Below are 26152 nucleotides of genomic sequence, written 5' to 3' on the forward strand. Positions count from 1 at the left end.
CTGTGAGTTGAATCTTAGTCAGCCAGTGACCCAAATCAGCAAATAAAAAAATGGAGGGAATGGGAGACAGAAATAGAAAAAGGCAGGGGAATGAACAAGCAAGTTGGAGAGTAAAAACAAGAGGAAAACTGAGCAGAGAGAGAGGGAGAGAGAGGGAGAGAGAGGAGAGAGAGAGAGAGAGAGAGAGAGAGAGAGAGAGAGAGATGACATTTAAAAAGGCAAAAAAAGAGTTCATATAATGCAGCTATAATTATTTTTTAGCACTAAATCTATTTCTTCCCCAATCACTCAGACACTATCAGAATAATGCCACAGCACTGACCGATGTTGGGTAAGTTACTCAAAATAAGTAATCCACAACTAATTACTAATTCAGATTATTTTACTGATTACTTCATCTAAAAATATGTATGTAATAACGTCACTAATTATTTTACTTTTAAGTTACTTTCTAAATAACATTTTCTAGAAACCTTTTTGGTTTTCTGCTCATTCAAAACATCTATAATTCCTCCTCATTCATTGTCGCACACTCTTCAGCTGTCACAGAAACAATAACAGACAGACATATGCATTCATATTTATTATACATATCACTTTAGCACAAGTAATATGCTTAAAAGTAATTACTTTAATTAAAAGTCAGTAACTGTAATCGGATTACAATAATTTAAAATGTAATTACACTACTTTGACTAAAAAGTAATTAGATTACTGTAACTTATTATTTTGTAAGCGGATACAGCCAACACTGGCACTGACACATGAAGCAAAGTCTACAAGTAGATATACAGTAAGCATAGACCTAGATGAAACTGGACTTCTCATGCTGACTGAGCTAAATGTTTTGCACAGAAAACCAAAATAAAGACAACTAGATGATTAAAAATACACTAAACATATTGTCAAATACTGGCATATAAAAGAGAAGCACTGAATCAGCAATATACAGTATAAATATTCATATACATAAATCTATCATTTTTAAACTTAAACATTCATGTTGTTTAATATCAATAATACCAGTAACATAAAACATCACATATCTGAAAACCAAAAGGAGCCTCACTTATGCTGGCTTCTTCAAGATGTGGTAAATATAGTAACATGAAAAAGACTTGGCTATGAACTGTGCCTTTAACAGGAGGCAAAGATTATTCCATATTATATATATATATGAGAGAAAATCTTACTGGATCTTATTACATCTAAAGAAGAGAAGCACATTAATTTGCTCCATCATGGGATATAATTGACTTTATAAAGCAGCCATGTTTAAATATGCTTCAGTCATGAACTCATGGTCATCTGCAAAGAACCCTAAACCCAAGCGTCTTCCCTGATATGAATCAGAATTAATCTGGTTCGAGTGTGAACAGAATGTTTGGACAGAATTCAGATTGCCTGAAAGCCAGCTCTAGTTGTGCTCAGAGTGAAAGTGGATTAGTATCAAATGAGAGTGGGATCTAGCTCTTGTTCTCGGGATTTAAACCTGCTTAAGCTCCAATCCAGCTAGTTTCTTGCCCAGCTGATGGGTCTGAAGCCTGACAGAGTGAAAGAGAGAGAGGGGGGAGGGAGAAGGAAGTTCTTCATATTAATTTAGAGCACAAATGCATAGCATTACTGTATGGAATAAGAGACTTGTATAAGGGAAGTTATTTATTTAATTTATTTTTGACCATGAATTCCCTAGACCTCACTGCCATCACCAAGCAAATCATTGTGGCCTGAATAACGCCTGTTACTTATTATTTTTCAAATTAAGCTGGCACTAAATGTTTATATTTTGTGGATGTTTTGGAAGAACAACATTCCCCCTTTTATGACCTGGAATGTTATCTTCAGAAGAAGTCTCCTTGTTTATTAATACACATATGTGAAATGCATTACCACTTGCACTCATCCGTTTTTCTGATTCTGCTGTAGAAGTGGCTATCAATCTGCAATTTTTCAAGTAACTATGCCAAAGTTGCACACAGTATATTGCACAGATGCATAATGCAGACATACAATTTTGATGCAGCAGAAATATCTATGGATTTGAGATGGTTCTGACACCGATTTAAATAATGACAGTTTTGTGCAGGTTTCAAATATCTAGAAACATCAAAAATTATTTTTACAAAAGTTTGAGGTTTTGATCCACATCAAAAATGGTGCCACAATCTCTCAGTTTCATATTTGTTACAAAAGCCCTCTTGGAACCACTGACACACTCAGGTTTTATTTTAATTAGATGCTGCGGTGAGGCACACTCTCCTGGCAATACCGCTGTCTCTGATAATATTTGAGGGGATATACAGAGAAATAGTGAAAAGACAAGTGCGAAAATAGTGATGCTATAAGTCACCTTTAGATAGCATAGTGTACCAAGGCAATAATGTCAGAAGTTGTACACTTGCACTCTTACACATGAATATACACGTTTGCTAAATAGGGACATACCATAGAATGTTTGCACTGTTTTTATGAGTCATTAAAAAATCAGGTTATCCAAGGTAAAAAAAAAAAAAGCTAAATCTTTTATAACATGTGTCACATTCAAAGAAATGTAATCATGTTGGTTTAATACATTTTTTAAAAAACTTTTATAGCATTTTCTACAAGACAAAATGTCAAGTGGTGTAACCATCAAGTAAAACATTTTAAAATACTTTTCATGCACCCTAAATACATGTGTGTCTACACAACCTAATAATTAATAATAAAAAAAAAAAAAAAAAAAAGGTAAAGATATTGAGATCTTTAAATAAAGGATATCAAGACTTATTCTTATGGTTACTTAATTTTTATATATATTTTAGGGCTGTCGATTTAACACGTTAATTCAGTGCGAATAATTTTACAAAAAATAAAGCGTTAAAAAAATGTATGCAATTAATCGCATGCCCCCAGACCGTAATAAGGAAGATTCCTGAGAAATGCAAGCTTGTAGTACCACCTGTTTACTCCAGAAGGCAGTAAGTGAAATTTCAGCTGTATGAGCAACGTGCAGTTTATACAGTGAAGAAAACACTTAAGTAGGCAGAACAATACAAACATGCATTACGTTCTTGCATTCAGAACACTTGATGGAGCGCAAATCCGAACTAAGGGAACTATATTTAACTTGACACAGTGCCCTAAACATTTTATGTTTATGATGCAACGCACCCGAGACACAAAACAAGCATGTCTGACGCAGGTGTAAATTGACGGGTCCTTAAACAAGCCCCCATAATAAATCTCCAACTGATTGACAGATTCACTTGTGAAATGGATTGCTGTGAACTGTATGTCAATGATTGGCTTATGTTCAACAATATGGTAGTAAACAATACATTGTATTCTAAAGTCGCTTTTTGTATTGTCTTATCAATGATTAACTCTTCTGCTACAGGAATGTAATGCATTTTAATTATCTGAATATTTTTTATTTTATATATTTATTTTATCAGATTTTTAATGTGACTTTTATTAAAATATTTATTTTGACTGTCTCCAGACAGTTACACCACCACTCAGAAATTGAAAGCATGTTCATCATAATAGAAGTGTGCTCAAATAATTGTTTGAATAACATCTTTAATTTAACTTAATAATATTGTTCCAGACAAATAAAAAAATGAAAATTTTGCAATCGACCCTTATCAAAGCTAATTATAAATACTATAGGCTAACCCTAAAAAACTTTTAGAATTTAAATATAGTTTTTGCTTTATTTATTAATCCACTTGAATGTCCTTATCTATATATTTTTTTTATCAACATTGAAAATTATTTAGTATGAAATACCTTGCAGTTGCATGACGGAGTCTGTCATAATCAGACAAAAATACTTAAGTCCCTCTTCCTTTGTACAAGTTGGTATCGTGTAACCAGTCCTGATCAACCCGCTCAAAACATGATTCCAACCAGTGTTGCCGGTATGGGAGGCGTACACTCTAACGAGGAGGATAAAGGCTACAGCCCCTAGCGTCAGTCGCTAGTGCTCAGTTTTGTATTAGTGACTGAAGAGGTGGGCATACTGTGAATTTATCAAAGATTATAAATTAAGATGAAAAAAGGCACCACTGATAGCAGTAAAAGACCAAAAAATGACATTTGATACATAATTATTGGCCAAATTGTCATCTGCTAAGACAGAGCATAACAAAACTAGCATGGGTGCAGTAACAATCCGTATTTTCCCAAAGTTTATTAACATAAGTTTTTATTTAAATGCATTAATATTTTAGCGCTGTTGGCACATCAGCATTTCCCCGCAATTTCCAAATGCCTGAAAGTACCACATTTATCTGACCGTAGTGAAGAACCTTGTGAAGATGCTGGAGGAAACAGGTGGACAAGTATCTATATCGACATCACCTGAAATGCTGCTCAGCAATGAAGAAGCAAATGCTCCAATCCACCATAAAAAAGATCTTACTTTTTAGAGAAATTTCCTCTGGTCTGATGAAACAAAAACAGAACTGTTTGTCCGTAATGACTATCGTTATGTTTGGCTTGCAAGCTGAAGAGCACCATACCAACTGTGATGCATGGGGGTGGAAGCATCATGTTGTGGGGGTGCTTTGCTGCAGGAGGGACTGGTGCACTTCACAAAATAGATGGCATCATGAGGAAAGAAAATGATGTGGATATATTGAAGCAACATCAGCAATGAAGTTAAAGCTCTGTCTCAAATTGGTCTTCTAATGGACAATGACCCCAACATACCTCCAAAGTTGTGGCAAAATGGCTTAAGGACAACAAAGTCAAGGTATTGGAGTGGTCATCACAAAGCCCTGTCCTCACCAGTTACACCAGTTCTGTCAGGAATTATGGGCAAAAATTCCAGCAACTTATTGTAAGAAGCTTGCGGAAGGCACACAAAACAAGTAAAAAGCTTTTATAGAAAATGCTGAGGCGGATTTCCATTCACAGGTATAAATCTTTGCAATTATCAGTTTTTATTAAAAATAACTATCCATTGTAAAATCTCTTAGAAGGGATATAAAACGTTCTGGGATTTTAATGCAGATGCAAGGAGGATTCGGTGTTCAGAGCATCAAACGCCCCCTGCAGGAATAAAACTTTGTGGCTCACAAGACACTGTCAGTTGCTGTCAACATGTGCAATTTCAGTCTGTAGATCTGTTACCACACCAAGTCATATGTTGAGCCAGAGAGGATGTTAAATACATCCATAGAAATTATCAGTTGTTGTTTTTCAGGGTGAGGAAATCATTTCAGATGAGAAGGTAATAACTGTTTTTTTTTAAACATTAACCATAATGCTTTTTATTAATGTTTGATATGATACACAATGTATAAATATTGAAGAATATGCAATTAATTACATTTTCTATTTATCTGTGCATTCCTTTTAACTGTTATTTTGCACTGTGTACTGTGTAGAAACAAAACTTCTCTTTTCATCTCTACTCCCTCTTTTGTCTTCAAGGGAGAGATGCCTGGCAGCGAAGACTGACAGCCTAACCAGTCCTAAGCCACAGAGGGATTGTGAGAGTGAGAAATGAGAGATTTAAATAGATGATTAACAAACAGAGAAGAGTAATGATTGCTCTCTAGTGGTAGAACTGTGATATTACATCTACTGAAAACATCTGATGAGGTAAAGCTAATGAAAATCTAATGAGGAAACACTCGGCAGTGTTTTACAGGCAGTCTGCTGTTTCTGTGGAACATATTCATTTGTAGGTGACTGTGGCATGTCTACAGTGAACTACAGTGAACTACTGGAGGCGTTACTAGTTACTAACTACTAAAAAATCCTGTCAATCATGATGCAAGACTTTATAAACCACTGCTTAACCACATACTGTGAAATTTCTTCCACCATCCCTCCATCTCCTGCCTTATTTAACCATTTATTAATAACAAATGTAATGTAGTCAAACAGGGCTTTAATGTCCTATTCAAGTCTTGAACCTCTGTCTTGGATGGCAAGCCTAATCTTATGAATAGGGTACAACAGGGCGAAAGGCACATTTGATTTGATTTTCTCCCAAAACACTAGCAACAACAAAAGCAAACTACCACCGTACTTTCCTAATTACCTGATTGTCACTACGCACTGCAAAATATTTCTGATCCATCAGATCATCGTGCGAAATGTCTAAGGTTTGATTTTTATGTAATTTAATCAAATATTTTATAATTTTTTTATTGTTGCAAATTTATATAGTTAATGAAAATCCCTGAAACTATCATGTATTTTGAGACAAAATACTTATTTGTCATTTTTAGGTTTGTTCAAATTTATTAAATCAAAAAGGTTTTTAGTAAATCTCCAAACTTTGTTTGTTTTTTTAAGTGGGGTGAATAGATATGAAACATTTTCAAAATTGGCTCCACTGGACTGATCCAATCACAATGCTGATTAATTTGTTTATAGAATACTTGAAATGTTATGAAATGCCGAATGTGATTGAAATTAACATAAATGATTAACCCTTTTTAAAGTGGTTATTTTTTGTAATATTTTGACTTTTATATCAAACTAACTATAATTACTATAACCCTAACAGAAAAACGTTTGCATTATTAGAATAATAATTAAAAAAATATTTATTTATTTCCAAATGAGGATGTACCAAATTGTCCGAAATGGAGGTTTTGCCGATTTTGCTCACTTCTGGGTGCAGATTTTGTTTCCGCACTCCATTACAAAGATGCGGTATTGTCACCCCACTTGGAACTATTACGGGTTTTTTGTGTCATGTCAGTGTATATGACATGACTAAACAATTGCCTCACCCAAAGCTCATTAATATTCAAATCACCCTCTGTACTGAAAGAAAACAAAGGTGACAAACTGCCTCAGATATTTCAATTATGGCAGCAATACAATGCTTGTGTAATGAATTCCAGTTTTGTTTAAAAATTGATTAAATGTATTTCACATAAATTGATGCTGTTTATATTTATATGGACAAAGACGCCCACATAAAGGTAAATGCCAATGTAAATCAATTCCATGTGGCATAAATTACATTGAAATCAATTTCTGACATTTCTATCAATATGATTAAAAAATATAAATCATGTATAATAAAAAACAACAACAAAAAACGATTTGAATCAGATTGTTTTAATTATTAAATCTATGTGGGTTGTTCTTTTATTTAAATACACTGAGTGAGATCACAAACAAAACTTGTGTGACAAAAATACACACAGTCACTAAGTGCTTTGTACTCTCAGGTGTTTAAATACAGCATGGTGTAATGGCACATCTGAACTCTGTATGGGACTTACAGTGAGTGGTACACCTCTACGTTTAAAGGGCCATAACTGTGAGGGGCACTGGGGGTGAAACTCTAAAATAAAAGACTTTACATTTGGTACAGTTAAGACTATATTTATATTTAAATTAGTTTAAAATAGCATTTCACATTATGACATTTCAGGAATTCCAGATGATGGTGCTTAGACTATTCCTGCTCCGAAACAGTGGTGACAGACAAAAGTTACTTTCTTGGGTGTGCATCTATCAGACTGTGAGAACATAGTCTACATAGTAACTTTTATGTTTACAGTTTAATAAAAGGGAGGTGCTGATTAAATTAGAGTGGAGCCGTTATAATGATTAAAGATTCTTACATTGAAGGCAATGTCATGCAGGAGGGCAAAATCTATGACTATGGTGCAACAGAGTGCAGATTACGGCACTTGGACAAATAAAATAATGTTTTTACTATAACTTTTTTGCCAATTCGTTTTCAAATTGACTGTGAATAAAAGCATTTTCCTTGTTAAAATGTCTATTGGAAAGTTACAGACTTGTAGGAAGTTTGGGGTAATTTAATAAATTGTGTAAAAGCTAAAAAATGCATTGCACATTAGTTAGGGATATAGACCGAGTTGGGCATCTGGACATGTGTGTGTCTGTTCTGTGTCGGTGTATGTTCTGCCTTCGGTGTAGGTTATTTCAGTGGCAAAACAGTCCTTGTTGGGGGCAACATTTAGGTTTAAACTCTGAGATGGTCAGGCAATTATGGTATGAGAAGGTTATTTAAGGAGTAAAAACTTAAGAGAATTGCAGTGCTTGCTGTTAAGGTTTGCAGGGATGAGGGTTTTTGAGTATAATATAGAGTACAGTGTAAATGCTATAGCTGGGGAATTGGGGGTAGGTTAAGGGAGTCCAGGGCACTGTGATAAAGTTCTCTTAATGCTCTCAGCAATAGTAAACGACAAAACATCTGATTAAAGAGATGAGGCAGAGGCTCCTAAAGAAATAGAGAAAGAAAAGACAAACATGCTAAAAACATATGTGTAAACAACATCTGACAAATTCATCACACTGAACTGATTTATGTTCTTTGCTAATAATCACAAAGACCCATAATGTCTTACCCCAAGCACATGGACTCTGTTGTAATAGGAGCTAAAATCTTTACTGAGAGACACCAAGAATCTGCACACCTGAGAGACAAGACACATGCATTTTATTCACGGAAGTCAGTATTAATGAAGCGAAGACCAAATATCAAGTTATGATTGTATCAGAGTACTATTTTAGAAATTATTGCTAAAAATGCAATCAATTCTGCAGTAAACAAATTCCTGAAATGAAAATGTACCTGTTCGGTTTTTAAATTAACTCTAGCTCCCCCCACTTCGTGCTCCAGGATCTGTCCTGATTGGTCCAGCAGTTCAGAGAATGGAATGAGATAATTGAAGAGAAGAAGCCACTCCCCCTAACAATGACATAGCAAAATGAATACGAATTCTTTCATCATTTGCTCACCCTTATGTCATCTTAAACTCATAAACCAATAAGACTCCAGTGGTTAAATACATGACATCTCAAACAATTCAATCGATTAAGAGGGAGAACAGACCAAAATGTAACTCCTTTTCCACTATAAATCTTGACATCAGCAGTCTCCTTGGGGATCATGATTTCAAGCTCGATTACACTTCAGAGCGTAAGCTAGTGTTCTGCACATGTGCTAAGTGCTAGGAAGTGTAATCAAGCTTGGAATCATAATCCCCAAGGAGACTGCTGATGTCAAGATTTATAAATAGAAAAGGAGTTCTATTTTGGTCTGTTCTCACCCACAATCAATAGAATTGCTTTAGAACAGGGTTTCTCAACCTTTTGCCCACTTCGACCCACTTTCTTTTGAATGCCAGTCATCTATGACCCAACGGCGGAAATAAATTAATTGGAAGTTAATTAATCTAGATATGTTTATATGTTTATAATATATCGGCCTAATATCTGTAGCCCAATATTTGTACGTTTGTTACTGTTGGCTGAAGATTACAGACAGTCCCTTACTACACCCTCCACAGTTTTCGCACAATGTGAGGACTTTTCAGATGGTCCCTTCCCACCGAAGGCACAATTTCCAACAAATATCAAGGTTAAATTAATGATCTTCAATGATTTTGAAGTGATGCCATCAGACCAGCTTGAATACGGGACAAATCTCATCCCATATTAATTCGATAAGGAACGCATCATTTCATCATTAAATACGGGACGGTCCCATATTTTTAGGGACGGGTGGCAACCCTACTTAGGACAGCCACTCTGAAATTATGATGTCCAGAGATTGGATTGCATTCAGCCTAGCACGGTAATGCATAGAGCTAGCATATGCAATGCTACGTGAAGAGACCTTTTCCAAAAATAACTATTCGTAGCATTGATAGGTTATAGTGATCGGACAGCTAATAATTAACGTCAGAAAAATGCAGCTTCTTACTTAGTCATTTAAAAACCAGGAGATATTAACACTATTTGACAATAGAGGTCACTGTTGCCCAAAAAATTGCAAATGCCCAGTTCTATCTTTCTAATTGGTAATGTGTACTCATGACAGAAAAGATCTCCTGACCCAGCAGACAATGATCCGCGACCCACTTTTAGGTCACGAACCAGTGTTTGAGAATCCCTGCTTAAGAAGACATTGATTAAAACACTGGAGTATTATGGATTACTTTTATGCTGCCTTTATGGAGCATGAATATTTTTATCACCATTCATTGTGTTGTATGGACAAAAACACCTCATATCTCTATTAAAATATCTTCGTTTGTGTCCACAGAAAAATATAAGGGTGAGTAAACGATGAAAGAATTGACATTTTTGGGTGAACTATTTCTTTAATAATCTTTACAGAAGAAGAATTTTAGTATTGAATACCTTAAAAAGGATGCTTTTTATTAAATAATAAATATGATGTTAATGGCATACTAGTTGCATGATTTATTACCTCCTCTTTAAGGGCAGAAAAGTCCAGCTCAGTGTCTGCAGGGATTTCAGGATAAAGACCTAAATATTTCACACACAGTGTTCCATTTTAATATTTTGTGCTCAAATATTCTTGTAAACACACACATGCTGCTTCTCTCTGTTGCACACACCAGCAATATTGGATATTGACAGTACATTATGTATATTTTCTGTACATTTTGTATACTATCTCAGAGCATATGTTTAGACCTTATTCACAGTAGAAGCATCATTGGCTTTTTGATGGGAATGACAACAAGGCTGTGAGGGATAGATGTACAGTCTCTTCAATGTATTTAGCTGTTGTTTAAAGTGGTTTTGGATAGTTCCATTGAAGAAACATTGAAAAAATTATAATTATTTGAGGGTTAAAAAGGCAGAAATGTGCAGCTTATAATTTTATAAAATCACTTTTATTAATTCTGTAAAACTGGTTTATTATTTGAGCTGTAATGTTGTTTAAATCATCATGTTGACAGTAGTTTTGGGGTTTGTTTTCATTACATCATCATGGCAACAAAGTTGTAAAATTGTCTTTACCATTAGACAGAAAAGGTTAGTATGCAATTTTAACATACCATGTTACATGCATATTGTTAACGTCTTGTGGTTATACTTTTAAAACAATGACTAGTTTAATGTTTACAGATTGGCCCCATTCACTTCCATTGTAAGTGCCTCACTGTAACCAAGAATTTTACTCTTTTTTTAAAAAAAGGATGGGAAAAGTCTAAATTACATTTTGTGGTAATCAATTTTATGCCACAAATGCTGTCGATTTAACTTGTATTGAACCCAGAATATATTCCTTTAAATAGCTGGGATTTGGGTGTAGCTATACTGAATTCACTTTCCAAACAAACCTCCATGATTACTGTTCTTAAAAACATTAGTACTTTGAACAGGATACATAATCAAGATACTGTGGTGTGTTTGTTACCTTGCTCCACCCCTTTCTCATAGCTGCTAAAAAGTGTGTGAAGACGAGCGCAATTATACATGACAAAGACCCCACCCCTGGGGCCCTTTGTGGACACACCACTGTCCCGCTGCACATCTAAGGTGACCTGAAATACAGCAGTCAATCATAACTGACACGGGACAATATATTTCACACACAGATATGAACATAAACACACTTACCGGACATGTGTGCACTGTGGACAGTAGCTCAAATCTAACAATGGCTGATGTCATGACTCTGATGATGTCATCCCATTTCTGACCTAAAATAGTTTGAAGAAAAAGTACATTGACAGTGCAGAGACAAGCACACAATTATATGAAGTGACATTACACTCACTCACAGCTAACTAATAACTGTATCAGAAAGGAGGAAAAAGATAAAGACACTCTTAAGTTATCTGGAGACACAATGCATTACCTATGCAGTACCTATACTTTATATAACAAAATCATAAACATACCTTCAACTTGGTCTCCATACTTCATTTCTGATGCTTCTTTCATCTGAGCTTTTCTTAATCTGCAGCAGGAAAAACACACAAATTCAGAGTTATAGATTTTTGGAGAATTGTAACAATTAGTTATAAAGTTGGCAGAATTACAGTGATAGCATTGATACACAGTTACAAAGTGACAGTAAGCTAGCTTTTGTCTTACTGAAGATACTGAGCTGCATTCATCTGAACACCAGGAGTTTTAACAGGACCACAAATAACCATTCTCTAATTGAATGAGAGAGAGACAGCAAGAGAGAGATTATTAATTAATTAATGACTACATAAAGAGCACAGTGGCTGCTGGCAATACATTCCATTGTGCAGCATGAGCTGGAATTTGTATACATTCATTTTGCAGCATTACAATGAGTCAATCGTGGCTTAACATTTGTCATGCACACTTGTGCAGCTGATGAGCATGTGTTTGTGTGGGGAAAGGTGTGAAACCTGCATTGCTGTTGCACCCGTTGCTCTCCACAGTATGGCTGTTTGCTGCTGACGAAACTCATCCTGACAGGAAGTGACATGCAGGAATGTTGCAGTGGAGACCTGAAGTAGAGAAATCCATTATGAGATCCTGAAACTAAAAACATGTTAACTCACTTTAATTAAGAGCAGACAGAAATGAGCGAACTACAACAAGATAAAAGGTCCTTTTGACTCACAGGGAAATTCGCGGAAGCGCTGTCCAGCTGGGCGAGGTGACACATTGCTTCTCTCTGCACTAAAAAGGGAGAAATCACTGACTTGAACAATAAACAATGAAGAGGAAAACAGTCTATTCAACAGTTTATTGACAAAAGTCTGAGAACAGTATGGTTTGAAAGCATGTTCGTACTCATTTCATGCCTAATGATGACTTTGGTGCATTTATTTTGGAAATATAAGTCTTTAATATTTGAAAGGTTTGTGCGCACATGTGCCCTTTTCCACCGACATGTTACCAAGGTTGGTTCCAGGGCCTTTGCAAATCAGTTCTGTGCATTTCCACCACACATAAGGCAAGTTATGTGGCGGAAAAACTGGTCTCACCCCAGCCCCAAAAGCTTGCTGGTCTTTAAGCAAGAAAGGATTACGTCAGGGGGCGGATGGCGGGACAATACCTCCAGCCATCCCCAATTCAAGTTTTCCATCCTGGATTAACAATGAATCACCAGTGCATTCTGCAGCTGATCTCTGTAAGTTATTACATTTACCAACTTTGTTAGCTTTCCTTACAGGTTCACACATTTAGCAAGTTCTAGTGACAAAGCGTCATGATCTCATACATTTTCAATAAGAACTGGCGACACAAGCGAAAGAAACTGTTGGCGACTAGATGGCGGCAGTCCGATTGAGATTAATGTATACACTGAATATCATTCATCTAGTTAATGATATGATGCAATGAACACTGCTACAGGTTTGTGACCGGGTAGAGGGCGGGGCTGGGTCGTGATTTTACACACCTGGCCCCTTATCAGGCTAATCAAGCCTCCGAGAAGGATAAATGCAGACTGCGGTCGGTGGTGTGACAGAGAGAGAACATTTACGGGCAGCTGTCCATCCTGTGTGTGTGTGTGTGTCTTTTGGTTTATTTCTTCATTAAACTATTATTTATATTGTCAAGCTGGTTCTCGCTTCCTCCTTTCCATTGAACTCCTTTACACTGGTGTCGAAAACCCAGGAAGGAGGAGGGATACTCCATAGTAGATTTCTCGCGCTACCATCCACCCAGCTGCCTGGAAGCAGAGGAACAGCCGCCGACCGCAAGGGGAGAAGGGGCTCCTAACCGACTGCCTGGAGCGGTCAGAGGAGCTGGCAGGGGTGGAGGAGACCCCAACCAGCCGCTGAAACGCAGCGGTGTCTGAGACCACCAACCGTGAGCGGGGATATCAAATAATATTTTGTTATTATTATTATTATTATTTTACATTGTCAACAAATTCTAGAAATGAACACTGAGAAAATAAAGAATAAATAAAAATACAATAAATAGCAAAATAAAAATCAGTACTGTATGTTCAGTATCAATCAGTTGCTGACAATTTCAGTGGAAACTTTGAACGGAGGAAAGCCAGACTTTTAAATATTACATTTGGTATATGCAACAACTCGAATTGTTCAGTTGAAGGGGTAACAAACTGCGAATCCTGAACAAAACTGTTTGGTGAATACATGTTTACACATTAGCTTCCACTCAGCTGACAAGGTTTGAAAGTAGCTACATGGTTTCTAGTTAGCTATAAGCTTGTTGTCACAGAGAGTAAAAGATAAACGTTGTTTATTTACTTTCCAGCATTGCATCTCACCAACTAGATAACAACGTAGCGTGAAATCAACAATCAACAGACCCAATCCACTACCACACCATTGTCTGCTGAGCTGCAAAAAGATGCTCTGATGTTTACCTTTCAATCTGCTACATTACTGACTGCACTGACAAACTATAGCTGCTAACATAGCAAACAGATGTGATAAACAAGAGTGATATAGTTGTAAGGGACAGGGTTAACATTATATTAGTTATATTGAAAATAGGGCTGCAACTAACAATCCTTAAAACAAGATACATTTACTTGAGAAGCAACATATAAGATATATCGACTTGCTTTAAGAGAATGTCTCTTAAATATAAGTGAGTTTTGATAAGTGTATTTTTTCACTTGTTCATACTTCTGCCAGTGAAGTGAAGAAAAAATATACTCATATTCAAGATATTTGCTCTAAAAGCAAGTCTAAATATCTTCTCAGGTGAATGTATCTGGTTTTATGGATTTTTCGATATTTAAAATATTTAAATATTATATTCAAAATTCTCCATTAACAATTATTTGAACTTGAATAAAGGATGCATTAAATAAAATTTATAACGGCGCAGTGTTTCCTTTTCAGATGCTCTGACAGGCTTTTGCTAAAGCGGAACTCCAGGTACGGCTCCGCTTTATTTCATGATGACATTGCTTCTGTATTTACTTATTTAGCATTTTTGTATTATAATACTTGTCCTTATTTGTGTGTGTGTGTGTGTGTGTGTGTGTGTGTGTGTGTGTGTGTGTGTGTGTGTGTTCGTGACAGCATTCAGTATATGGTAGATCACCCTTTTGTGGTCTTATTATGCCAGACTGTTAAACAGAGGCTAACTGGTGAGTGAATTGGTAAGCATGCCAATTGGGCTTCCAATTTAAATATCTGCAAATTTTTTATATACCAATGCCTAAAAAATATATAGATAAAATAACGTGCCGATCAATAATTGATATATCAATATTTTATGGCATCCCTAATTCTCTGGCAAAAATCCAAATACAACTATCTGCTACGCCAATGTTAATAACGATTCCACTGTTACAGTTTACAGTCCTCAGATAGATAAACCACATTAACAAGTTTATACAAAATAATGTAATTATTTTTAGGAATGGGAATTATTGAGTACTTTTTAAAAAAATTATAATTCAAGTTAAAATTTACAAGTATGACACATAAATGAAATTTATATTTTGCTATATTAACCAATGTTACTTACCTAGAACAGTTTCTAAATGAGCTAACTTCAACAAACGTTTTGTTACTTTGTTACTAAAAAAAACAATATGCACTAATTAAATTATAATTAAATTTTATTACAATTGTCAATGAATTAACGGCTCAGTTGTAACTGCGAAATTTGGTGAGACATTCAGAGAGAAAGTATAATTTAGCATTGCCTAAAGCAGGCAAATATGTTAATCAATTTGCAATTTGAGTACTATTTTTAATAGTCGATTAGCTGGTGCTGAACAAGTACTCGATAAGTTGATTTCTTGTGCACATCCCTAATTATGTTACCAGTCATCTTGAGTGTAGACACTGTTTCTGGCAATCTTGTTGAGCAATGTAATAACATTGCATTTCATTAGTCTGTATGTTTAAATATGTCCTCAAAAACTGGATTAAAACTTGTACACAAACACCGTGGTGCTCAATGTTTTTTATGGGCAGGTTAGGTAGTCACATAAAACTACCATGTAATCCGATACATCACCATTCAGTTCTCAAGTCAGTGGAAATGTGGGCCAGTTTGCGATAGGCTCCAGATTCCCCAGGCCGAATTCAAGCCGAGCAAAGCCTCTGATGCGAGATCCAGCACCATTTTGGTGGAAAAGGGGTATCAGTCTCATTTAGAATCAGAGTCACAAGTCATATTGCCAGTCTACGACAAACCACAAATGTAAATTTTTACATTTTTCCTGCCTCAACGACTACCGTCCCATCGCACTTACACCCATCATCATGAAGTGCTTCGAGAGGCTCGTCATGAGGCACATTAAGACCCAGCTGCCCCCCTCACTAGACACACTACAGTTTGCGTATCGTCCAAAGCGCTCAACGGATGATGCCATCGCCACAACCCTCCATCTGGCCCTCACCCACCTAGACAATAAGGACTCATACGTTCGAATGCTGTTCATAGATTTCAGCTCAGCATTTAACACAATCATTCCCCAGCACCTGATTGGAAAGCTGAACCTGCTGGGCCTGGACACCTCCCTCTGCAACTGGATCCTGGACTTCCTGACTGGGAGACCTCAGTCAGTCCGGGAACAGCATCTCCACCACCACCACACTGAGCACTGGGGCCCCCCAGGGCCGTATGCTCAGTCCACTGCTGTTCACTCTGCTGACTCACGACTACGCAGCAATGCACAGCTCGAACCACATCGTCAAGTTCGCCGATGACACAACCGTGGTGGGTCTCATCAGCAAGAACGACGAGTCAGCATACAGAGAGGAGGTGCAGCGGCTGACGAACTGGTGTAGAGCCAACAACCTGTCCCTGAATGTCGACAAAACAAAAGAGATGGTTGTTGACTTTAGGAGAGCACAAGGTGAACACTCTCCGCTGAACATCGACGGCTCCTCTGTGGAGATCGTCAAGAGCACCAAATTCCTTGGTGTTCACCTGGCGGAGAACCTCACCTGGTCCCTCAACACAAGCTCTATCACCAAGAAAGCCCAGCAGCGTCTCTACTTTCTTCGAAGGCTGAGGAAAGCACATCTCCCACCCCCCATCCTCACTACATTCTATAGAGGGACTATTGAGAGCATCCTGAGCAGCTGCATCACTGCCTGGTTTGGGACTTGCACCGTTTCGGACCGCAAAGCCCTGCAGAGGATAGTGAGGACAGCTGAGAAGATCATTGGGGTCTCTCTTCCCTCCATCAAAGACATTTACAAAAAACACTGTATCCGCAAAGCAACCAGCATTGTGGACGACCCCACACACAAACTCTTTACCCACCTGCCGTCTGGCAAGAGGTACCGAAGCATTTGGGCCCTCACGGCCAGACTGTGTAACAGCTTCTTCCCCCAAGCCATCAGACTGCTCAATACTCAGAGACTGGTTTGACACACACACACACACGTGTCCTGAGTTGCACTTTAATTACTGTCACTTTATAACTGTCTGCTACCTCAATAACTGCTATGTGCATAGAACACTATCTCATAGTATGTTATGTTTACGTTTTTAGAAACTGTCATCTTTTTGCACTACTGAGTACTGGTCGGCGCTGCACTGTGTCTATTGTCCTGTTCATTGTCAGTAATTTGTTGTACTGTCCCATACTTTGCACATGTTTGCATGTGCACTTTATATAGGTATATATATATATATATATATATATATATATATATATATATATTTATATAGGTATTTTATATAGGTATTTTATTGCGTTGTGTTGTCTCATGTGGTTCTGTGTTGGTCCTTTGTTGTTTTTATGTAGCACCATGGTCCTGGAGGAACGTTGTCTCGTTTTGCTGTGTACTGTACTAACTGTATATGGTTGAAACGACAATAAAAACCACTTGACTTGACTTGACTAAATTTAAGACCTCTTTAAGAAGAGATATATGAATATTTAATCACAATAACAGTTCATCCTGCAATAATGGCAATTAGAAGTCTGCTTGAAAATGCTTGATTATTAGTGATTTGCATTATTATTATATATAGTAAAAATCTGTTTTCCATATATTCTAATAAATGTTGACACTAGACAAAATGATAGTTGCTGTCTGTAATTTTACAGTGTGGTGGATTTGCTGCAGCATATGGCTTAATGGTTGTGAAAGTGTTGTAAAAGTCTCGTTGAAAAATAAATCGGTAATCTGATCGTATCAGCCTCACATTTTCTAATAGTTGCATCCTTGATAACATTGTTCTAAGTATTTATTGACAAAACAGATCACAAATCTATGATATACACTGAACAGTGAGACATTTTAACCATTACATCCATAATAAAAACACACAGGTACTACAGCTCACCTGTACATGTGCCAAGACTGGGATCATAACCCTGGAGATTGTCATCCTGTACTACTTGTGTAAGGTTTATCCTAACCTCCTCTTTAATCCCCCTCTTCTCTCCCGCTATCTCTTCTCCTCTGCTTCTCCTCTTTCCTCTATCCATCTCACTGTCTCTGTAGGTAGAGTTCTCTAGAGCTTTTTTCATCTTCTCCTCCCTGTCCTCATTGGTCCAGCTGACAGGAACCGTTGGCCAATCGATGCAAAGGGTTTTCAGAAAGTTAACAATCTCACTCTCCAGTGGCAAGGCTGGGCAAAAGGACACAGTGTACCTAAATGGAAAAAAGAAGAAGAAAAGTTTATTTCAGATACACACACAACATTCAGTGGCAAGAAAAGTATGTGAACCCTTGGAATGATCTGGTTTTCTGCATTAATTGTTCATAAAATGTGATCTCATCTTCATCAGTCACAAGTATAAACAAAACACAATGTGCTTAAGCTTCAACTTTCATGTCTTCATTGAACACTTCCCATTAAACATTCACAGGCTAACCCTTAGGCTAATGACTTCAACAAAAGCTAATTAGAGTCAGAACTTGGCAAACCAATTAATACATAGAGATTTTAGGTGCAGGTTAGAGCTACTTTGACTTATAAAATGCACTCAACAGAGTTTGCTATTGAAAAGAAGCATCTACTGACGTGGACCATGCCTTGCAAAAGAGATTTCAGAAGACCTACAATCAAGAATTGTTGCTTTGCATAAAGCTCGAAAGGATTACAAAGTTATCTCAAAGAGCTTAGATATTCATCTGTTCACAGTTAGACACATTTTCTATAAATGGAGACAATTTAATACTGTGGCTGCTTTCCCTAGAAGTGACATCCAGTCAAGATGACTCAAAGGGCACACCACAGAATGCTCAATGAAGTAAAAAAGAACCCTAGAGTGACAGCTATAGAATTGAAGGAATCATTGGAAATGGTTAACATCTCTGTTCATGAGTCTACAATACGGAAAACACTTAACAGGCATGGTGTCCATGGCAGGAAACCACAAATGCAGCCGCTGCTTTCCAACAACATCGTTGCTGCGTGTCTGAAGTTTGCCGAAGACAACCTTGACACTTCACATCACTACTGGGAAAATTTTGTGTGTAACAACAAAACTGAGGTTGAATTGTTTAGGAAAGGGCAATGCATACCAACATAAAAACATCATCCCCAAGATGAAGGAGGGAGCATCATGATTTGGGGCTGCTTTGCTGCTTCGGGGCCTGGACCACTTGCCATCATCAAGGGGAAAATGGATTCTCAAGTTTATCAAGATATTCTTCAGGATAATATCAGGGTGGCCATGCGCCAGCTGAAGCTATGTAGAAGTTGAGTAATGCAGCAGGACAATGACCCTAAACACTGATGTAAATCCACTACAGAATGGCTTAAAAAAACGAATCCCCCTTTTAGAGTGGCCCAGTCAGAGCCCAGACCTTAACCCAATAGAGATCCTGTGGAATGACCTCAAGCGAGTCGTTCATGACAGACATCCTAAGAATATGGCTGAGGTGAAGCAGTAATGAAGAATGGTCCAAAATTCTTTCTGATCCTTGTGCAGGTCTAATCTGCAGCTACCAGAAACCCTTGGTTGAGGTTACTGCTGCCAAAGGAGAATTGACCACCTATTAAATCTAAGGGTTCACTTGCTTTTTTCACAGCACTGTGAATGTTTAATGGGATGTGTTCAATAAAGACATGAAAGATTATAATTATTTGTGTATTTTTAGCTTAAGCACATTGTGTTTGTCTGTACTTGTGACTTTGATGAAGACGAGATCTAATTTATGCAGAAAATCAGCTAATTCCAAAAGGTTTACATACTTTTTCTTGACACTGTATAATCCCAAATACATTGTTTAGATAGTTTTCACACTAACTACGTTCCATCCAAGGATTTTTTTCGAAAAAAAATTTAGCACATCAAAATAAAGCTGATGGAAACACACATTATCGCTAAAATGTCACAAATGTCAACATAATATTTTTCTGCATAAACTGTCGAAACATCAAATGTCGTGAAAAAATGTTTTGGAAAAACTTTGTCAATATAATTGGCATTAACGCAAAACATTTGTGTCATATGACAGAGTTTGCCCCAATCGTTAGCTTGTGTTAATCATGACGACATTATTGAAAGTCAATCTATTGTACGTGATTATGGATTGATCTTTACGGCATATAGAGCCGATCTGCAAATATGACACTTCCAGGAGTGCAAACACAAATATCTTGTGCACGTTGAACAATGAATGGCCACTGTTTACAATTAGTTTAATCGCAGTATCCATCCGTTTATTTATTAAAGTTTCTTTTCCACACCATTCAAAATAATAGACAGCAGTTATGGAATTAGCCAACAATACAAAATACTTATAATTTCTGTGCACAAAGATGTTTTAAATTAAGAATAAAAACACAATACTAGGTGAAAAGCTTCAGAGTGCTTTTTGTTTTGTTTTTTGGAACACTTACAGCCCATTTCTATTAAACTATTGTTTAGCTTTTGAAAAAATCCAGCAAAATCCCCTGTATTAAATTAAATAAATATATTACCAAACGAAAAAAATAAATTATTCACTTTTTCCACATTTTGTTGTTACAGCCTTAATCCAAAATGGATTAAATTCATTATTTTCCTCAAAATTCTACAAACAATACCCCCATAATGACAATGTGAAAGAAGTTTGTTTGACACTCAAAACTCAAAATTGAGCTCAAGTGCATCCTGTTTCCACTGATCATCCTTCAGATGTTTCTACAACTTGATTGGAGTCCAACTGTGGTAAATTCAGTTGATTGGACATGATTTGGAAAGGCACAGACCTGTCTAACATAAGGTCCCACAGTTAACAGTGCATGTCAGAGCACAAACCAAGCCATGAAGTCCAAGGAATTGTCTGTAGAGACTGAATTGTAACAAGGCACAGATCTGGGGAAGGGTACAGAATCATTTCTGCAGCATTGAAGGTCCCAATGAGCACATTGGCCTCCATCATCCTTAAATGGAAGACGTTTCCTGTCTCTGTTCCTAGAGCTGGCCACCCGGCCAAACTGAGCGATCGGGGGAGAAGGGCCTTAGTCAGGGAGGTGACCAAGAACCGGATGGTCACTCTGACAGAGCTCCAACATTTCTCTGTGAAGAGAGGAGAACCTTCCAGAAGAACAACCATCTCTGCAGCACTCCACCAATCAGGCCTGTATGGTAGAGTGGCCAGACGGAAGCCACTCCTCCATAAAAGGCACATGACAGCCTGCCTGGAGTTTGCCAAAAGGCACCTGAAGGACACTCAGGCCATCAGAAACAAAAATTGAACTCTTTGGCCTGAATGGTAAGCATCATGTCTGGAGAAAACCAGGCACTGCTCATCACCTGGCTAAAAACTGCCCAAAAAAAGGTGTGCCAAGCTTGTAGCATCATACACAAAAAGATTTGAGGCTGTAATTGGTGCTAAAGGTGCTTCAACAAAGTATTGAGCAAAGGCTGTGAATACTTATGTACATTTTTTATTTTTAATACATTTGCAAAGATTTCAAACAAACTTCTTTCACGTTGTCATTATGGGGTATTGTTTGTAGAATTTTGAGGAAAATAATGAATTTAATCAATTTTGGAAAAAGGCTGTAACATAACAAAATGTAGAAAAACTAAAGCGCTGTGAATACTTTCCGGATGCACTGTATATATATACCCTTTCTTTTCTCAAACTTAAATTAGCTTTACCCTGTTCTGTAGATGAATAAAGTCGGCTGAATTACATTCTCAGAATGTTCTGCACTTTTTTCAAGACTATAAACTATCAAAACTACTTTTCCAATGTGTTCACTTTCAGAAAACAAGCTTTTGAACATTTAAATATTTTAAATCTAACCCTCTTTACCTTGGATCACATTTACTGATTCTTCAGAAAATATTAATTTGCATTATGAAGCTAAAATATATTTGAGATGATAATCAAGTTCAGTCGGTCATTAAAAGTTGCTGGAGAAATATGCAGGACATAATGCAGTTGTGATGGCGATGCTTTTGATTAGATGATTGTTCAAAATATTGAATATCAGGACGATCTGCATTCGGGTCGGAACCGGTGCCAACCTGCGATAGGTGCAACATCAGGACCAATATTACAGTCCTATCAGAAGGGCAACTGCTCCCTTTTGATTGCAATTCCTCGTCTTCTGATTGCTTTTATTTGTGAAATTAAAATGATAGTAAACTGGCTAATTTTAATGAATTGTCTCAATACTTTCCCCATTTTACCAAAACTTCAGAGGAAAAAATATTAGGGACATCTGGGAGGCGAATTAGCGATAAATACACATTTCTGAATGGAAACGGCTTCAGGCCAGATTTCTTTAGCGCTAAACCAAAGCTTATGAGACAAAGTGTTTTTTTTAGGTATGACGTCATCACGCACACCATTTTTATCAATAAAAGGCCATTTGAATGGAAACAGGCAGAAAGTGGCAAATGTCGATGATTTTATTTTTCGCACTTTGTCGATAGCAAAATAGTGAGAAAGGTGGATAGAAACTAGGCTACTGACAAACTCTCAATAAGAGTTTCAGGCGACATGAACGAGAGCAACCTTTGTCAATGTGATACATTTGAGGAGAGTTAAACTTTATGCAAATGAGCAGCGACACGTTGCAATCCAAGGGCTAAATTGCGGTCAACGTGAACACACTTTGACACCAACACAAAACATATTTTAGGCTCTCTCTCTTTGGTAACAGTGTATGCCAAGATCATAATTGTGAACACATACACACCCTTGTCTTCTGAGCTGTGCCCCGAGGTGGTCGGCAATAAGAATGGTTCGGAGTTGCCCCAGTGCTAATGTATTAGGAGAGGGTGTGGCTTGTTTGGTGTGAAGGGCGGGGCAGTTTATGAGAACACAGCCCTGTCTCTGAGCAGCAGGTTTTAGGTATGGCATTATTCCACACAGAACCCCTCTGAAAGCTGCACAGCGATCCACACACACGCGCAACCCTTCCATGGTCACTTCACTGGCTCCTATTGGCAACACACCACTTCCCCGAAGAGAGTGAATACCACTGAGAACCTCAGAGGGAACCTGGCAAACAGAAAAGCATTACAAAACATGTGGATTACATGAAAAATCATACACAAAAACATGAAGATCACACATGCACATACAACAATAGAAATCAATGAAAGTCGAACAGGCACACACACAACACACACGCAGCTCAATGATATGACACAATTTGTTTTCTCAAGAATAAGTAGTGAAAAAGCAGTTTTGTTAGATTTTTTTTTTAATATCTGAAATGTGAGTTGTGTCGATACAACCAAATATCGATATATCGCAATATTATTTTTCTAAATAATTTATTGATACTTTAGATCAAAGTATGGGTATTTATATTCAACTATTTTTTTTTCATATCATGTACATTGCGTATGTGACTAAAATGTCAGTGGAGTAGCTAATGGCGAAGTCTTTCTAGCAAGTTAGTCCACTGGCGGCAATCTTTGGAACGCTCCCTGGAAGCTCAAGTCATGAAAGTGGAGCTCCTATCTACCTAAATGGGGAAAGACCGAAATCTCAAAAATGGTTGGCCAAAATTATGATCAAAGAACATATTCTTTCAAATCAACACTAAAATCTGACATTATTGGTCTCCTAAATTGTGCTTCTTTACCTCAGATCACACACACACACACACACACACACACACACACACGCACACACAAAATGCAATTTTCCCAGCTTGTAAAGCTAATGCACATGTGCGTCCTCAAGTTGATTGACAGACGAAGTCTTTATCGAAAACGTGATTGGCTCTTTTACCTGTAAGGTGGGACTTCCTTTCTACATGAGAGTAAAAGATTGGTTTAATGCTTTCTTTGTAATGCCTGTCCAAATATGAGATCCACACAATCCATTTGTCATTGAATAATGTCTCTTTTTAATATCCTTTCTGTTCTTTACAGTCAGTTATTAATCAAAAACATCAATAGAAACATGTAATTCTAATCATGCATAGCACAGATACTGTAAAGAAGCCATTCGACAAAAACATTTCTGATAATTGGAAAAGAGTGTTATGGATTAACCCCATTGAGGTTTTGTGGGATCAGCTAGACTGTAATGTGTGTGAGAAATGCCCGACAAGACAGCCACATCTATGGCAAATGCTACAGGAAGTGTGGGGTGAAATGTCACCTGAGTATCTGGACAAACTGACAGCTAGAATGACAATGATCTGCAAAGCTCTCATTGCTGCACGTCGAGGATTTTTTTATGAGAATTCTGAAGTGGTTAATAAAATTTTTTTTTTTTTTTTTATTGTAATAGTAATTTTTCATGTTATTAATGTCCTGACTAATCATTGTGATCAGTTGAATGCCACTTTAGTGAATAAAAGTACCAATTTCCTTCCATAAGAGCAAAATCTGTACATTATTCCAAACCTTTGGCCACCAGTGTGTAGTGCACACATATATATATATATATATATATATATATATATATATATATATATATATATACATGCAGACAATTTCAAGACTTCATATTTATTGGTGGAATAAATGGCATTTTATAATTTTAAAATGATGAAATGTGTACACAAATTATGCAAAACTAATGATAATTTTTTTAAGATGACTATTTCTATGATTTACAAATTTAGAAGGTCCACTGTATAATTAATAACAGCATTAGCTGAAAGAGAATTCCTTTCAAACTGAATGTATGCAAAATGGAAACTATAAATGAAATATAAAAAGCTTGTGAATCAGAATCAAACTGAATAATGATATCATGATATATCGAATTGTGACACGTGTATCGCAATGCGTATTGTATCGTGAGGTGGCTGGCGATATGTATTGAAGGTGTAAGGAAAATATGTTAAATTGCTTTTTACCTGATGTTAGTAAATCAAACTATTGTTGAAAATAGTATAAAATGTAGGCTACTCAAAAACGCACGTAAAATGTCATTACTAAGAACTTTACACATGCTTTTTAAACTAGATTTTTTTTTAAAGATTTGTCAGCATCATGCACATCCTTAATTGTAAGTGACTGTCGCGGAATCATTCATGCATTAACATAAAAACACACCCACAAACTAAAAAGAAAGGGTTTCTCTAGTCTCGTGAGAAATGCAAAAAAAAAAAACTACCGGTATGCAAATGCTCGCAGTACTAGATCAGGACAACATTCGTATCCCATTAGCTATGCATTTCTCCTAAGGCATATCATTTATTTATTTTTTACATCGGCATATATCAGATCCCATGGGTAGTGAAGAGTTAATCATTTCTGCCGCAGGGTTCAAATGTTTAGTCGATGCGAGCAATGTCAACAGTCTGGCTGGCGCACTGTCTTTGTAGAGCTTTGGTTTGTACCCTACAATTCTGTGTCAGCGAATCATAATCAGATATTCATGTAAAAGCTGGACATATCTCATTGCCTGCGGTCAAACGCGGCGCGTGAAGCCTTGCGTAAAATTCCCATGTGATGAGTGCGATTGTATCTGTCAGTGATTCAGGCCAGCAAAGACTAATCATAAATGTGCAATTAAAAACACACATATGCGCACAAAGTTCACACTGACCTCTCCACCGGCGTACAATGTCGTGAGAACCGTATTGGGAGACAAGAAGTCCCGATTTCTCAGGTTTTTGGCGCTGCTCTCTTTGAACCAAAGCTTCTCTCGCTCCCGGCTGATCTCAGCTTCATGTTCTGCGTCTCCCCGCAGCGCACTGCTCAGAGCTTTGACGGTGGAAACGATGCTAAACGGCACGACTTCTTCCATCACTGGGCTCAAAACGCACACATCGTTATTGTTGACTGGACTCGTGGATTGTTACTGAGTTAACTGGAGCATCGATTTAAAAAACACTGCGATGTGGTGCTATGCTCCGCGACTCCGATTGATTACCAATCAAAACAGATGCATATACGGAGCCCGGAACCTTAAGACGACGACACAAGTTAGAAGGGGACACATTTTCACGCAACACTAGTTCTTAATTCCGACCCGTTGAGAGGCGCCATTTTGGGTGTGGCATTTTGTTATTGACAGAACAGAAGGTAAAAGTGTCTCTTTGATATACAAATATTTGTTTTGCAGATGCTCTTTTAATT

At 37.1% G+C, this 26152-nt stretch overlaps 1 protein-coding gene across 1 annotated transcript; it reads right to left on the minus strand.

Annotated features, from left to right (window-relative positions):
* Positions 1-7071: 7071 nt before the first annotated feature.
* dalrd3 (DALR anticodon binding domain containing 3) lies at positions 7072-25956 on the minus strand. Its single transcript, XM_052094516.1, has 13 exons — positions 25620-25956; positions 22798-23102; positions 17989-18299; positions 12359-12417; positions 12141-12242; positions 11854-11918; positions 11658-11716; positions 11374-11456; positions 11171-11297; positions 10211-10269; positions 8567-8683; positions 8340-8408; positions 7072-8212 (listed from the first exon to the last, which is right to left on the minus strand). The coding sequence occupies exons 1-13, from the start codon at positions 25818-25820 to the stop codon at positions 8093-8095; spliced, it is 1677 nt and encodes a 558-aa protein (XP_051950476.1). The 5' UTR covers positions 25821-25956; the 3' UTR covers positions 7072-8092.
* Between the last annotated feature and the right edge of the window lie 196 nt (positions 25957-26152).

This window comes from Xyrauchen texanus, chromosome 27 (assembly GCF_025860055.1).
Source record: "Xyrauchen texanus isolate HMW12.3.18 chromosome 27, RBS_HiC_50CHRs, whole genome shotgun sequence".
NCBI lineage: Eukaryota > Metazoa > Chordata > Actinopteri > Cypriniformes > Catostomidae > Xyrauchen > Xyrauchen texanus.